Raw genomic sequence first — 17,392 nt, 5'->3', positions numbered from 1 at the left:
AAATAAAGCAGCTTATTTTCATTTAAACCCATCCTCTCTCAAAGCTTCTCTCTTCTTTTAGAAAGTGCCATCATCCTATCAGTCATCCAAGTTTATAATTGTTTGACTTTTATGACACTGAAGGAAGCATGGGATTATGAATCTTACCTTTTTTCATCTTTTCTTAAATTCATCTTTTCTTTCATGACCAAAGAGGAATGTATAAGATTGCAGTGTGTAAAATAATTATTTCTTTAATTTTGTCCATAAGGAGCTTTACCTACCTTTTTATCCCTAAAAACCTTTGCATTGTGGTAAAACATTTAAGCAACAATTACCTAATACATGAATTCATAAAGGAGATGTTTTTCTGTTAAAACCATGATTTAGTCATAAAACTGAATCATAATGTGTTTTCTAATTTTTAGAAATCTGTCTCCTAAAGTTAGTAATTTTAAAGGCCTATATTTTACTTCCTCTCTAATTTGAAATTTCACAGTATTCAACTGTGTTAGACTCTTCAAATACTTGTTCCTGTACAGGAACATAATTGGTGAAGATGTCTTCTCATTATTTAGGATTAGAAGACTATAAGTCAGAACATAAGAAATTAAATGCTTTATTAAGTAAGAATCCAAGTCAACTCTCCCAGTATCTTCCTCTGTGCTTATTCTATTCAAATCATTTCACTATAAGAATTTAATTTAAGGCAGGCATAACAATCATGATCTCAAACAAAGCAAAAGTGAAAATTAGGAGAGAGGCAGGAAAAATACATTTTGCTAAAATGTGCCACACTTATTGAAGTAACATCAATAAATTTTACAGCAAGTCTCTCTAAGGTCTCATCTCTCAAATATACAAGTATAGACCTAAGTCAAATTTGAAAAAATAAGAGTCATTCCCCAATTGATAAATAATCAAAGGATATAAAAAACAGTTTTCATAAGAAGAAATCAGACCTCTCCATAGTCATATAAAAATGCTATATTAGTTAGAGAAATTCAAATTAAAATTACTCTGAGATACCACCCTACAGAGTAAAAATTATAAATACTGGAGGGGAAAAAATAGGTACACTAATGAACCACTGGTAAAGTAATGAACTTGTCTAACCATTCAGAAAATCAGTTTAGACCTGTGCCCAAAGGACTATGAAAACTGTGCATACATAGGACCACTGTCAGGTCTGTATCCCAAAGAGAAAAAAGAAAAATAAAAAAGGACATGAATAAAATATTTATAGCAACTCTTTTGTGGTGGCAAAGAACTGGAAATTGAGGAGATCTTATAATTTGGAGAATGGTAAAACAGTTATGATGTTTAATTGTAATAGAGTACTATTGTGCTATAAGAAAGAATGAAGTGGGCAGTTTCAGAAAAAATTCATGGTAAGACATATAAATTGATGTAAAATAAAACAATGAGCACTTTGAGATCATTGGCACACTAAAAGCAATGTTGAAATGATTATCAATTGTAAAAGACTTAATACAGTGATCAAAGACAACTTCAAAAGACTCATGATGAAAAACTACTATTCATTTCCAGAGAGAGAATTGATGAAGTCTGAATGCTAGTGGAAGTATAATCTTCTTTATATTCTTTATTGGTTTTTTGTGAAATATGGCTAATAGACAAATATGTTTTGCATGCTTTTACATGCATAGTTGATATCATATCATTTGCTTTCTCAGTGAGAGGTGGAAGAAGTGAAAGAAGGAAAGAATTTGGAACTCAAAATTTAAAAAGAAAAAGAATCTTAAAAACAATATTTTTTTTAAAAATGAACTTAACTTATAAGATTTAAATCCATCATTATATTTCTAGTGTTGACATAAATTTGAAACTATATATTTTGTTTTTCAGTGTATAATTATATTCTTGATGTTGTTTTTTTGGAGAATATTACAAGGAAAGGTTATATGAAAATTAAATTAATAGATATATATGGGAAAGCAGAAGAATCAAAAATTAAGAGGTAAGTAATATAAATTTACAAAAACACTGAATCTGAGATTTGGAAGGATCCCCAATGATTGTCTAGTTTAACTCACATAAAAAGAGAAATTTCCACTGTAACATATTTAATATATGGTTGTCTGAATTAAAATATGGTTACCAACTGAAGAATACAACAGAGAGGGAAGATATCACTTCTCCAAACCCTCCTTTCTATTTTTGGATATTGTTAATTGTTAGGAAGTTTTTCTTACATCAAATTTACCATTGCTTCTTGCAAGTGTCACCCATAATTCTTTGAATTATTGCTCTTTAGTCAAAAAGAAATCTAATTTCTATTCAACAGAATTAAACCCTTGAGGACAGCTACACTTTTCCACGTTGTATCTTCTCTTCTTCAAGCAAAAAAAAAAATATCTATTTCTTTCACCTGAAATTGAGATTACATAGATACTAGGCCCTTTCACTATCCTAATGTTATCCTCTAGGTACTTGTCATTTTATTAATATCTTTCTTAGGGACAACAGCACCCACAATTAAACACAATAATCCAAATGATGCCTGAGGAAAACAAAAATGAATAAATTATTATCTATTCCTATACCTCTCTTAATGCAGCCAAAAATCCCACTGGCTTTTATTGATTTTTTTGTTTGTCTAGGATCACAGTGTTGTTATATTGAGTTTGCAGGTCCCTAAAATTCCCATTATTTTTTTCCAAAAATATATTGTTTAGTAATCTAATATTCCTAAGGTTTATTTTAATTCTATTTACGTATGTGTATATGGGTGTAGAGGCTTTCTACATACATGTATATGTTGCATATATGTATACATATATATATATATGAAAGCCCTTACTTTTTTTCTACTGAATTCATATAATTATATTTAACCTATGCTCCAGCCCAGAGGTGTTTTCCTATTTTAAAAACTCTGCCTGGATTTTATTTTTTATATTCTTTATATTTTTTTAATTTTTAATTTTATATTTATATATTTTTAAAAATGAACTTAACTTATAAGATTTAAATTCATCATTATATTGGAAGCAGACAAAAATATAATTGAGAAATATTTAATAAAATAAATTAAAATACATGTTAATCTATGTTTTTTCTAAGTCAATATGAGGCCAGCAGGAATCAATCTCTGATGGAGTTTGATACAATTGCTCAAATTCAAAAGATCAAAAGATGCTTTTTTGCATCTTGACTCTGACATCCACTTTGTCTGCTATTCCCTTTACTTTTGTGACAGTTGCAAATTTGGTGAACATATCATCTTTAACCTTTCCCAAATCATTGATAAAAATGTTAAATGGGACTGTGACAAACAAAGATTCCTGAAATACTCCACCAGCGAACTCTTATCAAGCTGTTATTGAACCATCAATAATTCTTTTTTGAAAGGACCTATCTAAACAGCTCTGTATCCATAAAATTGTATCATTCTTAACATATAACTCTTTATCTGCTTTTGATAAAATCTAAGTAAAATGTATCCATGAAATTCCCATCATCTCCTAATTTAGAAACTTGTAAAAAAAGCACAGGAAAACTTTGTTACTCTATGATAACTTATAATTGATTAAGCCCCTTTTTGTTTGCCTTCCATTTTCAGATGCTCTCCAACCATCTCTTTAATGATCCCTCATCGAATTATCCCAAGAATTAAATCATGTTCATGGGACTATACCTTATAGAATATATTCTATTTCCTTTTTTTGAAAATTGGGTAAACCTTCATTAATTTTATAATATTCCTGACATTTTACATGATTTTGAAAATATCATTGACAATGTCTCAACAAACACATCTACCAGTTCTCTCAGGATTGGAAGATATCAATCACCTCAGCTAAGTGATTTGAATTTGCAAAGGGAAAATATATTCTTTAACTATTAATCCCCTAGATTATATTGGATATTCCCTTCCTCTTAAGTCATTTTTCTTGGCCGAGAAAAATGGAAATGAAATTATATTTGAGCAGATTTATTTTCACCTTGTTGCCAATTATAACCATCAAATTCAACCCAAATAAAAATTCCTTTTTTATGTTTCTTTTTCTCACCATATATTTTACAATAAAATAAAGGAAACAGAAGACCCACATCAGGTCAGTTGAGCATCCATGACAGTTTTTAATGGTACCATGTCATGCTCTATTTTTCCATAATTAACTTGACCACCTTCAGCATCTCTTCAGTTATTGGATTTCCTTATACAAAATGCTGAATATAGAATGCTAATATCCAGAGTCATAGTTCTGCCATGGATTTCATCCGAACAGATTTTGGTGATGCTTATGTGATTAACTTTGTCTCATTGTCTTAGACAGCTTATTCTTTTCACTACTTAATATTTGGGAAATTTTGTATACATGCTTGAGGATATGGTTTTACTATTGGCTCCATTCTTGGATTTTTGTCTCTTATGGACTTCTGCATATCTCAATTGCTATCCTGTTTTGTTTGTAGTTGCTTAATATGGTAGTTAATTTTTATAACACACATAGATAATCTTCATTCTTTTAAAACACTGTTTTGATTAGATTATCAAGACTATATTATTACATCTCTGATCAGAGAATTTTCATCCTTTTAAAGAAGTGATCCAGAAGTTCAAATCTCCTTCTTAGACACAATTTTTATAGCTAGCTATTCCCTTTCCAAATTAATTTTCCTTTTCAATATATTTTCCCTTCAATAGCATCAGTGATGAAAACATATGTACCCCTGTAGTCTTAAATTTCATGCCCAAGTTTCATAATTATTGAAAATACTTCTCAGATTTCTTCTGGGAATGCCATTTGTACCTACACAAATCATCAGAAGTAGGTAGTCTTCATTTTGCTGTCTCCTGGAACACATATAACTGTCACTGAAATGTGGCAAAAATACAAGCATTGTAAAGTATGCAATTTGTATTGCTTTTCCCATGACATTTTACCTTCTATTTTAAATTACAAGTCAAAGATATATTCATGTAAGTGAAATACAATAGTAATTTGACTTAAATTCAATAAATAGATATGCATATTTAAGAAAGATAGTGTTCTCTGAAGAGCAGTAGTTTGCTTTTAACTCAAGTATCTAATTTTATCTTTAATAAATTCTTTTTAATGATATTATGACTCTTAAAATTATATATTAATTTGAAATAAGTTATGTCCACATTTTTAAAATGGAAAGAATTTCAAAAGCTAAGAAAGTTGAATCCTTTTAAAGAATAGAACATAGTAAAAAAAATTCATATTACTACTATGATAAATGGAGCATCATTTTTTTTTCATGGAAAGCTGAAATCTTAAATGCTAACTTTATTTTTTCCATAAAAAGTGACAATAAATTAATTTACTTAGTATTTTTCTATAATTGGTATTATATATAAATTTTGTCATTAGTAATAAATGTAACATTTATCAAATTAGGGGGAGAAGAGACTGTTAACTTAATACTAAATACTTTCAATATGCAAAATTACTTCCCTTTTTTTGTTAAGATTGTATAATTCATTTCTTTCATCATTAGGCATAACTAGTTTTGCTCTATTTAAGATTAAAGACTTTATCTTAAACCATAAATGATGATATATTCTGTTTTCTATCTAGTTACTTGGCAACATATCCTATCAATGAAAAAGTCAGTATTCTTGCTGGATTTTATTATGACTTCAAAGACATTTCAAAAATTGTTTTGACCTATTCTCAAAAGAATGCAAAACTTAAATGTTTTAAATGCAAATACAAGATTCATCGTATAAAATTAAGATCACTTACAAATCCAGAAAGGTAACGTATATAATATGTATGGTGGGTTTTCATTTGGGAATTTGTTTTTGAATTTGAGTGAGCTAGTTATCCATTTGCTCAGTGATATGGTATTAAAGTGTTTGTTTTTTTAATTGTGTTTCATGTCTGGTCATGAAACTACTATCTTTATGTCTTAAGATATGGCAGAGAAGTTCAAATCCTATGCTCAGACACAAATTGCATAACCAACTATTCATTTCCCAAATGAATTTTCCTCATCTGTACCTTTTGCTTTTGATAGACAACAGTGAAGAAATATGAATATTTCCCTATATATTTCCCCAAAACATTTACATTCCAAATTATCTGCTTTGGTAGCCAACCCATACTCTACATGTAATACTATGGAAAACTTTTATTGTAATGTCATATGTGTCACAGGGGAAGACTTTGGGGAAACTGAGAATCTTTAAATTGTAACTATATTTAGATACTGTCTACATCATTAAGGAAAGAAAACATAAAGTAATCCTTTACCCATTAAACCAGGACAAATATACTTTAGTTTACACAGCGAATATGTTCCATGAAACTTTAATCTGAATAAAAGTTTCATAAATGAAATAATTTTAAATTCAAAAAGGGGTCTTATAATTTTAAGTAGTAGCTTACATTTAAATTGTGCTTTTACAGTTAATAAACATTTTACAAACAATTTCATTTGAAACTCACAAAACTCTGAAATACGTAGAGAAATTCATTGTCACTATTTTATGGATGAAGAAACAATTGCCTGAAAGATTAATGGCTTACCCAAGTTAGTAAGTGGTATATTTAGGAGTAAACCTTGGTCTTCTCAAGTTCAGTGCCGACCTGAGTGTTGAACACTTTTTAAATTTAAGCTTTAAACTCTGTTTAGAAAAAGAGATGAATCTAACTAATTTCCTATATCACATTTTAATCTTCACATAAATAATTATTCAGACATTAGAAGAAAAAATGTACTTTACCTGAATATATAAATATTTGCTAGATACTACATTTCATTTTCTGTTGAATAAATCTCGCCCTACCAAAATTTGTAAGGCAAAAGGGGATTTCAGCAGGACTTTAATGATGTATAGAATTCCAATTTACATGTACAAAGATCATTTTAATAGAAAGGTAGTGACATAATCAATAAAAAATAAGGAAAAATTTTAAAAATATTTTAAAAATCAGTGATTATACCAGTTTGAAGCAACTGTGGGATTAAGCAGCAAAATGGTTGGACAAAACATAAGAAAGTACACTAAAGCCAGATAGTAGAGAATTTGAAATTTCAAACTGAAGAATGTAGATTTTCAAGAGTATCCTATAAGAAATATGAATAATAAGTAAAGAATAAAAAAAAGAAAAAGAAAAATAAGAGAATGACATGATTAGATAGCATGGTACAATTAAATCACCACCATTAGCACTACTTAAATTGCTACCATTACCTAACAATTCCATAGTACTTTAAAATTTGCAACAAAATTTGTATATATCATCTCATTTGTTAATGTATAATAGAAAGAACTGAATTTTGAATCAAAAGAAATAACTATTTATAATTTGACATTGATACTTCTAAACTCTATGGCCTTAAGCAAGTTAGTCATTTGACATCAGTCATCTAACCTCAATTGGGCATTAGTTCATTAGTCATTTAACCAGTTAGTCATTTAACCTCAGTGGCCGATTATATATTTATTTATAAAATGAGGGAGTTGAACTAGATGCCTATTGAGGCAGACAAAATCTTATAGAAATGAAGTATCAGGTATTAAAAATGTCCTAGTAAAAAGGACATTTTGACTACATTATGTGAACCATAATAATATATAGGATCTCTGGAAAGGTAGGCTGTGACCAAGTTGTGAAGGATCTTAAATGTTAAATATAAAATTTATATTTCTTCCTATAAATAACAAGGAAACACTGGATTTATTAAGTATGAGAATGACATGGTCAGAACTGCATTTTAGAAAAATCATTGTAGCATTACTTGGGGGTTGGATTACAGTGGAACTAGATAAAGCAGAATAACTAATTAGAAATCCATTGCAATAGTTTAAGTGACATATGATGACAGCCATAACTATGCTGGTGGCTATCTAGAGAGAAAGAGTGCATGAAGAAAGCATATGTATGAAGAAAGGGTTTTTGAAGAGAAAGTAATGTAGAAGTAAAGTTTTTATTTAATTATTTATCTCTTCCTTCATTTTTTTTTTTAGGTATTCAGGCAATCCTCATACAAAATCAATTTTTTTTCCTTTAAGTATTTTCTACTATGTGGCATTTTGGGGGTGGTATAGTCAAAATAGCATCAGACTAGGAATTAGAGAGACCTGAGTTCAAATCTGGCCTCAGACATTTACTAGCTGTATGACCCTAATAAGTCATTTAACTCTTTTTGACTCAGTTTCCTTATCTGTAAAATAAGGTGGAGAAAAGAATGGCAAACTACTTCAATATCTTTGCAAGGACAACCCTAGATGGAGTCACAAAGAATAAGACAGCTGAAATAACTGAATAACAAAGAAAATGTAAAAAACAATAACATTTTTCACTACATAGCTCAAAATGTTGTTTTAAGAACTACTTTGTAAATGTAGTTATTATTACAGCAGTTAAAAAACACACACCACTGTGACAGTAAGTGCAGAATGAAATAAATAGGGAGAAACATCAGTCAGGAAAACCAATTAAGAAAATTGTTGACATAATAGAGATATCAGGTAACAAGAACCTGTTAGGAACAGCAGTGAATTTGAGAAGGGAAGGGATAGATATTAAATACTTTGTAAAGAAAGAACTTAACAGGTAGTGTGACAATGGAAAGAATGAAGATTTGAAACTAAGTAGTTAAAATGTTCTTTACCATTCCCATAACTTTGGGCTTGATGTTTCCCTAGATATAAAGTGATGTGGTTGGATCAAACAATCACTAAGGCCCAATGTAGAGATGTAGAACTTATATAAGATATAGATAGATTAGTATGCCTATAGATAGCTTTTGTTACTTCATCTGAAAACTACCTGTTCATATCCTTTATCAATTGGATAATGGCTTTTATTTTTATAAACTTGACTCAGTTCTCTATATATTTGAGAAATAAGATCTTTATCAGCAAAACATGTTATAAAATTTTCCACAATTATAATTACTGTGTATTTTCCTCCATACTATTTCCTCCAATTTATTCTATTCTCTCTCCCTTTTTACCTTGTCCATCTTCAAAAATGTTTTGCTTCTGATTATCATTTCCTCTAATCTACTCCCTCTTCTATCAGGTCTATCCCTTTGCTTTATCCCCTTCCCCTCCTACTTTTTTATAGAATAAGACAGATTTTTATACCCAAATATATGTATGTGATTCCCCTCTTTTAGCTAATCCCAATGAGTAAGGGTTCAAATATTTCTCCAGATCACCCCATCTCCTTCTAAAAGCTCTTTTGTATTTATTTCATGAGATAATTTACCCTCTTGCATCTCTCCCTTTACTCTTATTTTTCTTTCTTAATACTTTAATTTTTTTTAGATATTATACCATAAAATTCAACTTACACCAGTGCCCTCTGTGTATGTATCTCCATCTAACTGCCTTAATAATGATAAAGTTCTTAAGCGTTACAAGTATCATCTTTGTATTTGGATTGTGAATAGTTTGACCTTACTGAATTCTTTATAAATTCTTTTTCCTGTTTACCTTTTTATGCTTTTCTTGAGTTTTGTATTTGCAAGTCGAATTTTCTATTTATCTCTGGTTTTTTCATCAGGAAGGTTAGAAAACCCTCTGTTTCATTGAATATCATTTTTCTTCTGAAAGATTATTTTTGTACATTAGATTACTTGCAGTCTAGGGGAGGGAGTGGGGAGAAGGGAGGGAAAAAATTTGGAACACAAGATTTTGAGGGTGAATGTTGAAAATTATGTGAATTATGTGAATATTTTGTAAATAAAAAATAAAAGGAAAAAGATAATTTTCATTTTGCTGAGTGATTCTTCATTGTAATCCCAGCTCTTTGTACTTCAAATTTTCATATTCCAAGCTCTCGAATCTTTTCCCACAAAAATTGCTAAATTTTGAATTATCTGACCCACTCCACAATATTTGAATTGGGTCTTTTTTCTGACTGCTTACAATATTTTCTTCTTGACCTAGGAGCACTGAGATTTCGTTATAAATACTCTTTAGAGTTTTCATTTTGGAATCTATTTTGGAAAGTTATTGGTTGATTCTTTCAATTTCTATTTTACCCTCAGGTTCTAGATAGGCATTTTTCCTTGATTATTTCTTGAAATATGTCACCTATGTTTTTAGGTAGTACAATAATCCTTAAAAGATCTCTCCTTGATCTATTTTCCAGATCAGTTTTCTTCCCAATGAGATATTTGATATTTTCTTCTATTTTTTCATTCTTTTCATTTTGTTTTACTATTTCTTGATGTGTCTAGGAGTCATTAGCTTCCACTTGGCCAATGCTAACCTTTAAGGAATTACTTTCTTTAGTGGGTGTTTTATATGTCCTTTTCTTTTTGGCCAATTCTACTTTTTAAGGAGTTCTTTACTGCAATGAAATTCTGTACATCATTTTCATATTTGATCAATTCTGCTTTCTAAGGAGTTTTCTTCAGTGGATTTTTGTGTCTCTTTTATCATTTGATCTATTCTCTTTTTAAAGGTATCGTTTTCTTCATTTTTCTTGTGCTTTCTTTACTAAGCTATTGACTTTTTTCATGATTTTCTTGTATCATTGTCATTTTTTCCAAATTTTTCCTCTACCATTTTTATTTCACTTTTAAACTCCTTTTTGAGGTCTTTCAGGAAACTAATTCACATTTTTGAGGCTTTGGATCTAACATTTTTGACTTGGTTGCCTTATTCTCTGTGTTTGTGCTTTAATCTTCTCTGTTACTATAATAACTTTTTAAGGTCAGGAGATTTTTTATGATGTGCTCATTTTATCAGCCTATTTTTTAACTGTTAGCTTTATATTAAAGTTAGGCTTTGCTCTTGACATGGAGGGGGCACTGTTCTAATCTTAAATATTTTTGTGCAGCTATTTTCTTTTTTTTTTTCTTTTTAAAATTTTTTTTTATTTGCAAAGTATATGCATGGTAATTTTTCCAACATTGACCCTTTGCATTACCTTTTGTTCCAAATTTCCCTCTCCTTTCCCCCACCCCCTTCTCTAGCTGGCAGGTAGTCCAATACATGTTACATATGTTGAAATACATGTTAAATCCAATACATGTTTACATATTTATACAGTTATCTTATTGCACAAGAAAAATCAGATCAGGAAGGAAGAAAAAGGAAAACTGAGAAAGAAAACAAAATACAATCAAATAACAACAGAGAATGAGAATGCTATGTTGTGTTCCACACTCTGTTCCCATAGTTTTCACTCTAGATGTAGATAGCTCTCTTCATCATTGAACAAGTAGAACTAGTTTGAAGAGAGCCTGTCCATCAGAATTGATCATCATATAATCTTGTTGTTGCCATGTATAATGATCTCGTGGTTCTGCTCATTTCACTTAGTATCAGTTCATGTATGACTCTCTAAGCCTTTCTGATATCATCCTGCTGGTCATTTCTTATAGAACAATAGTATTCCATAGCATTCATATACAATAATTTATTAAGTCGCTTACCAATTGGTGGGCACCCACTCAGTTTCCAGTTTCATGCCACTATAAAAAGGTCTGTCATGAACATTTTTGCACATGTGGGTCCCTTTCCCTCTTTTAAGATCTCTTTGGGATATAATCCCAGTAGAAACACTGATGATCAAAGAGTATGTACAGTTTGATAACTTTTCAAACACAGTTCCAAATTGCTTTCCAGAATGGTTGGATCCATTCACAGTTCCACCAACAATGTATCAGTGTCCCACTTTTCCCATATCCCTTCCAACATTTGTCATTATCTTTTCCTGTCATCTTAGCCAACCTGACAGGTATGTAGTGGTATCTCAGAGTTGTCTTAATTTGCATTTTTCTGATCAATAGTGATTTGGAGCACCTTTTCATGTGACTACATATAGTTTTAACTTCTTCATCTGAAAATTGTCTGTTCATATCCTTTGACTATTTATCAATTGGCGAATGGCTTAAACTATTATAAATTTGAGTCAATTCTCTATATATTTTAGAAATGAGGCCTTTATCAGATCCTTTGGGTGTAAAAGTATTTTCCCAATTTATCGCTTTCTTTCTAATCTTGTCTGCATTAGTTTTGTTTGTATAAAAACTTTTTAACTTAATATAATCAAAATTATCTATTTTGTGATCAATAATAGTCTGTAGTTCTTCTTTGGTCACAAATTCCTGCCTCCTCCACAAATTTGAGAGGTAAACTATCCTATGTTCTTCTAATTTGCTTATAATTTCATTCTTTATGTCTAGCTCATGAACTTATTTTGACTGTATCTTGGTATACAATGTTAGGTGTGGGTCTATGCCTATTTCTTTTTTTTTTTTTTTTTTTTTAGTTATTCCAAATATTTTAATAAGAGTTCTCTGCAAGGCATTTAAAACACCAGTTTGTGAGGATAAACTCCATTGGAGAGAGAAAATACAGACCGCAGATAGCCATGGAGCTGAGGAATTTTCTTGATTTTGGGCAGGATCTGCGAGTCTACTGCTTTCTGATCAGCCTTGCGCTGCTCTGTAATCTCGTATTTCTCTTTTTCTGTGTCAAAAATCTCTCCTTCTTGGTGTCGAGGTTTGCGGAGCCTCTTCTTCTTGAAGTAGGTATCAGTAAGATGATTTGGAATTTTTACACCAGAAAGATTAACCCTGGTGGAGGTGGCAATGACAAATTTCTGATGGGTCCTTCGCAGAGGAACACGGTTGATGGTCAGAGGTCCAGTCACGAGTAGCAAACCACTAGCCAGCTGCTTCAGGAAAACCACTCGCTTGCCCCTGTGGCGGCCAGTGAGCATGATCAGAACGGTGCCTGGGGTGATGCTAGAGCGAAGTCTCCTCACATGCTGGCTGAAGGGTTTTTTGCCATGATTTAACAGCTTTCTAGGCACATCCTCAGTAGGGTAATACCTAGGCATTTTGCGAATCTTTACTACACGTGTTCCTCCATTCTTATCACCGCCAACTGGTTTTGAAATAGTAGCAGGCACCCTCTCTCTCTTTTTCCTTTCAATTCGGGTTTTTGGCGCAGCATATTTTCGCTTGTACATAGCTCGCTGGGAATACATGGCAGACCTGGAGTATTTACCGATTCCTCGGGCCAGAACTGGGTTCCTACTGCAATGCTTTCGAGGCTTTTTCACAACCTTTTCAGCTGCATCTTCCTTTTTGCTTTTCTTTTCCTTTTTTTCCTTTTTTATTTTCTTTTCCTTTGGTACCTTTTGGGGTTTTTTGTCCGCCATCTTGAGAGAAGGGAAAGAGTGGTCTATGCCTATTTCTGCCATACTAGTTTTTAATTTTCCCAGTAGTTTATGTCAAATAGTGAATTCTTATCCCAAAAGCTAGGGCCTTTAGGTTTGTCAAATACTAGATTGCTATAGTCATTGACTATTTTGTTCTATGAACCTAACTTGTTCCACTGATCAACGTCTCTATTTCTTAGCCAGTACCAAATGGTTTTGATGACCGCTGCTTTATAATATAGTTTTAGATCTGGTACAGCTAGGCCACCTCCATTTGCTTTTCTCTTCATTAATTCCTTTTAAATTCTTGACCATTTGTTCTTCCAGATGAGTTATTTTTTTCTAGGTCAGTAAAATAGTTTCTTGGGAGTTTAATTGGTATAGCACTATATAAAGAGATTAGTTTAAGGAGGATTGTCATCTTTATTATATTCACTCAACCTGTCCAAGAGCCCTTAATATTTTTCCAATTGCTTAGATGTGACTTTATTTGTGTGGAAAGTGTTTTGTAGTTTTGCTCATATAGTTTTTGACTTCCCCTTGGCAGATGGATTCCCAAATATTTTATACTATCAACAGTAATTTTAAATGGAATTTTTCTTTGTATCTCTTGCTGTTGGATTTTGTTAATGGTATATAAAAATATTGATGATTTATGTGGTGTGCAGATGGTTTCAAAGCTAGTTTGAGAACTTTGTGAGCTTTCAGTTCTTCCAAGGTAGTGTAATCTAAGGAAAAGTGTGTACTTCTCTCCTATCCTGTCTTCTAGTCTGTGAACAACCAGAAGCACTCTTTTTCTTCCTATAAATGTGACCAGGGCCCCTGCTTCCCTGTGATCTCAAGCTCTGTGTGTGAGTACTTTGCTTACCCTGAGACTGTGAGCCTCCTTGTTAACCAGATCCAAGTGTGGGCAATACAACTGCCAACAAAAGGACTCCTGTAAACTCCTTATAACAAGTTGTTATACCTTCTTTCTATCTGTGACTTTGGATCTCTGAAAAAAGCCAGTTCAGTTGTCCCCAAGGCCTGCTGCTGACTTGTGCATGGTATGGCCACTGCTGACTTGCCCAAAGGTTCCCTTTTCTGGACTGAGCTCAACTCTCAATGAATAACAACATATATTTCCTGCTGAGCTTATAAGTTTTATGGGGCTGAAAAATTGTTTCACCCAATCTTTTTGTGGGTTCTGCCACTCTGGAATTCATTTTGAGGCATTATTTAAAGTTGTTTGACAGTGAGATGATTCAGACCAATTCCAATGATCTTGTGATGAGGAGAGTCATCTAGACCCAGAGAGAGGACGGTGGGAACTGAGGGTGGATTACAGTATAGCATTTTCACTCTTTATGTTGTTTGCTTGCATTTTTTCGCATTTTTTCCCTTTTTAATCTGTTCTTTCTTGTGCAGCAAGATAATTATATAAATATGTATGCATATGTTGGATTTAACATATATTTTACCATGTTTAATATTTATTGGATTACTTGCTATGTAGGGGAGTGGGGAGAGAGGGGGAAGGAAATTGGAACACATGGTTTTGCAAGGGTTAATGTTGAAAATTATTCATGCATATCTTTTGAAAATTAAAAAGTTTTAATAAAAAAAAAGAAGAAAATGAATGAAAATGAAAAAAAAAATACTCTCTTGTTTAGAGAGTAATTTGGGAGAGCTCAAATGAGACCCTGCCTTTTCTCTACAATTTAGGATTAATTCAATCACAGATAAATGTTATAATACTAATACATTTTTTTTATCATGCAAGAGATTTAGAATTTGGGGGGTAAGTAAATATTAACAATATGTTTGTGGGAAAATGACTCACCTCCCCCAACACACCAGCAACAACTTCTGACCAGTTGCCATCGACAGGCAAACATACACAGGAGATGTAGGAGCAGCATTAATCCCTAGACCAATAGTTTTGCTTCTAATCCAATCCCCAGGGGGGTGGCAGAATGTGAAGTCTTGCTATTGTACTAATTCTTTTTCCTCTTTCCCTCCTTTTCTCTCTCCCTCTTTTAGACCACATCTTTGCAGATATGATTTTATAATGAAAGAAAATGTGGCAACAACACTGAAACCACAATCCTGTAACACAACAGATGTGTAGGTGAAGTGATATTTCACAATAAATATGAAAATATTGGACTTTATATTGGTTAAAAAATCACAGTGAAGGGAAAATATGGTAATCTTTCACCAGCATTGAGATTTCCTTTTATAGAAAGAATAATTCCATATGAAATTAAAATGATCCTGTATTTTGGAGTGATGTTGAAAAGTCAATATGCAGAGAACATAGTAAAATAAAATGGAGTTTCTGAATATAGATTGATATTGTTCAACTCAATTTTATATTTTCTATTTCACAAATAAATATTGTTTTATTACTAAGAATATATTTGGATAAGGAATGGAAATTTTTAGAATTCTTTCTGAGAATTCAGTATGCTGCTTAAGTGATTTCCAGGCATTTTTACTGTTTTAGTAGAATAAATCATTGTTCTTGTTAATAGTATATTTTGTTAGTTTTAAGGTTTAAAAAGCATATTATCTTTCATTACAAAAATCATTTCCATATCATTTCATTCTATTAAGTCATTGGAATGAAGACTATTGTAATACCAAAAATCCTAGAGGAATATACATATTGGTTGAGTGAGATAGCTGAACATATTGCAGTTAAAAGAAAATATGAATGTAACTGAAAACAAGTGAATTATTTAAAACAATCTGAAGGAATCAAAGACATAGGAAGATATAATTATGCATAATAAAATAAAATCAATGTGATACAATAGAAAGGGCACTAGATTTGGAGATAGAAGACTTGGGCTTAAATCCCAGGTCTGCCACTTACTTCCTTTATGTTTGCTGGGTATTGGTTCCTTCATCAATAAAATGACATAATTTGATTTGATTACCCCTGAAATCCTGACTTTTGTAAAGATGTTAATTTAATTTTTCAACTAATAAGCATTTATTTTTCTCTCTTTTCCATCATAACTCCCCCAACTGGTAGAAATAGGGAAAGGAAGAAAAGAAAAGCCAAACCTTGTAAAAATATGAATAATTGAACAAAACAAATGCACGTTGCCAGTGTCCAAATGCCATATTCTATATTTTGAATCCATCATGGAACAGAAGTACTTTCCATCTAAAAATTTTGATTCTATAAATCAAAAGAACATTGGTTTACAGACTGTTTATTAATTTGTGATAAAAGTTAATAGCCATTAGGCAACAGAAATATCGAAAAAAAGGAAGAAATAGTAAATATATCCCTTATAGATCATAGACTGATAGAAATAGTGATCAATTTCATAACCTCAAACAAAAGACACAGAGTCAAATGGAGATTTAATATAAAATCCTAAATTGTGGGTGATTCAAAGAACAAATCATAGAAATAATGGTTTTATACCCAAAAATGATGATAAAAGAATTTCCAAAATTTGGGGGATGTGGCTAATGATGTTCGGGGTTGGGGGGGATCATATCCCTAAAACATACATTAGAAATAGAATTAGAAATAGAAAAAGTGAGGATTAATGAACTGAAAATTTTTTAATCTAGTATGTCAACAAATAAACAAAAATAAAATAGCAAAAAAAGATATTAAAAACTGGAAACAAAAAACTGCTATAAAATGGGATAAATAAAATTAAATAAATAAATATTAAATAAAATTAATAAATTTAAATTTATAATAATAAATAAATTTAAAATAAATAAAATTAAAAGCTTGTTCTTTGAAAAGATTAATTATATGACCAAACCTTTAGGCAATTTGGTTAAAAAAAAAGGCAGAAAAATCAAATGTATAAAATAGCAAATGAATAAAGTAAAATAATAAAACCAGAACTGATATTGAATTCCCTGGTGTGCACACAAACCACTGTGAGGTTTTCTACTTTTCTACTGGACCTCATGTGATTTTTCCTCCTATTGAAAAAGAATTCTGAACAGGCCTTCATCTTTTCTTCTGCATTCCAACCTCTGCCTTCACACTCTGGGACATTAATATACATAGTGACTTCCCATCATACATTTGTTTTTCTTCTTCAGCTCCCATTATCTGAATATTTACTCTTATCTCAGTTACAGGAATAGCCTGTATCATTCATCTCATCATTATTATCAAGTACTTCACTTCCACCATTTAGAATTTAATTCTGTAACCTGTTTTTAAAAAAAGAAACCCTACCATCTGATTAGCTTGAAGAAGTACTGATTGACATCAGCGGAAATGGAAATTTGTCAGCTGGATTTCA

At 31.3% G+C, this 17,392-nt stretch overlaps 2 protein-coding genes across 2 annotated transcripts in view; one reads left to right on the top strand and one right to left on the bottom strand.

Annotated features, from left to right (window-relative positions):
* Positions 1-15,409, top strand: part of LOC100925869 (lipase member I-like) — a 54,748-nt gene extending 39,339 nt beyond the window's left edge. The window contains exons 8-10 of the mRNA XM_031959156.1: positions 1,849-1,960; positions 5,556-5,735; positions 15,141-15,409. Coding sequence (XP_031815016.1) covers positions 1,849-1,960; positions 5,556-5,735; positions 15,141-15,228 — 380 coding nt within the window. The 3' untranslated portion in view covers positions 15,229-15,409. The remainder of the gene's footprint in view (positions 1-1,848; positions 1,961-5,555; positions 5,736-15,140) is intronic.
* LOC100930325 (60S ribosomal protein L6) lies at positions 12,214-13,131 on the bottom strand. Its single transcript, XM_031959155.1, has one exon. It carries the CDS (start codon positions 13,116-13,118, stop codon positions 12,261-12,263), a length of 858 nt encoding a protein of 285 aa, XP_031815015.1. The 5' UTR covers positions 13,119-13,131; the 3' UTR covers positions 12,214-12,260.
* Positions 15,410-17,392: the final 1,983 nt, after the last annotated feature.

The sequence above is a fragment of the Sarcophilus harrisii genome, chromosome 3, assembly GCF_902635505.1.
Source record: "Sarcophilus harrisii chromosome 3, mSarHar1.11, whole genome shotgun sequence".
Lineage (NCBI taxonomy): Eukaryota > Metazoa > Chordata > Mammalia > Dasyuromorphia > Dasyuridae > Sarcophilus > Sarcophilus harrisii.
The sequence above is the reverse complement of the archived record's forward strand: the minus strand, read 5'-3'. Positions and strand labels throughout refer to the sequence as shown.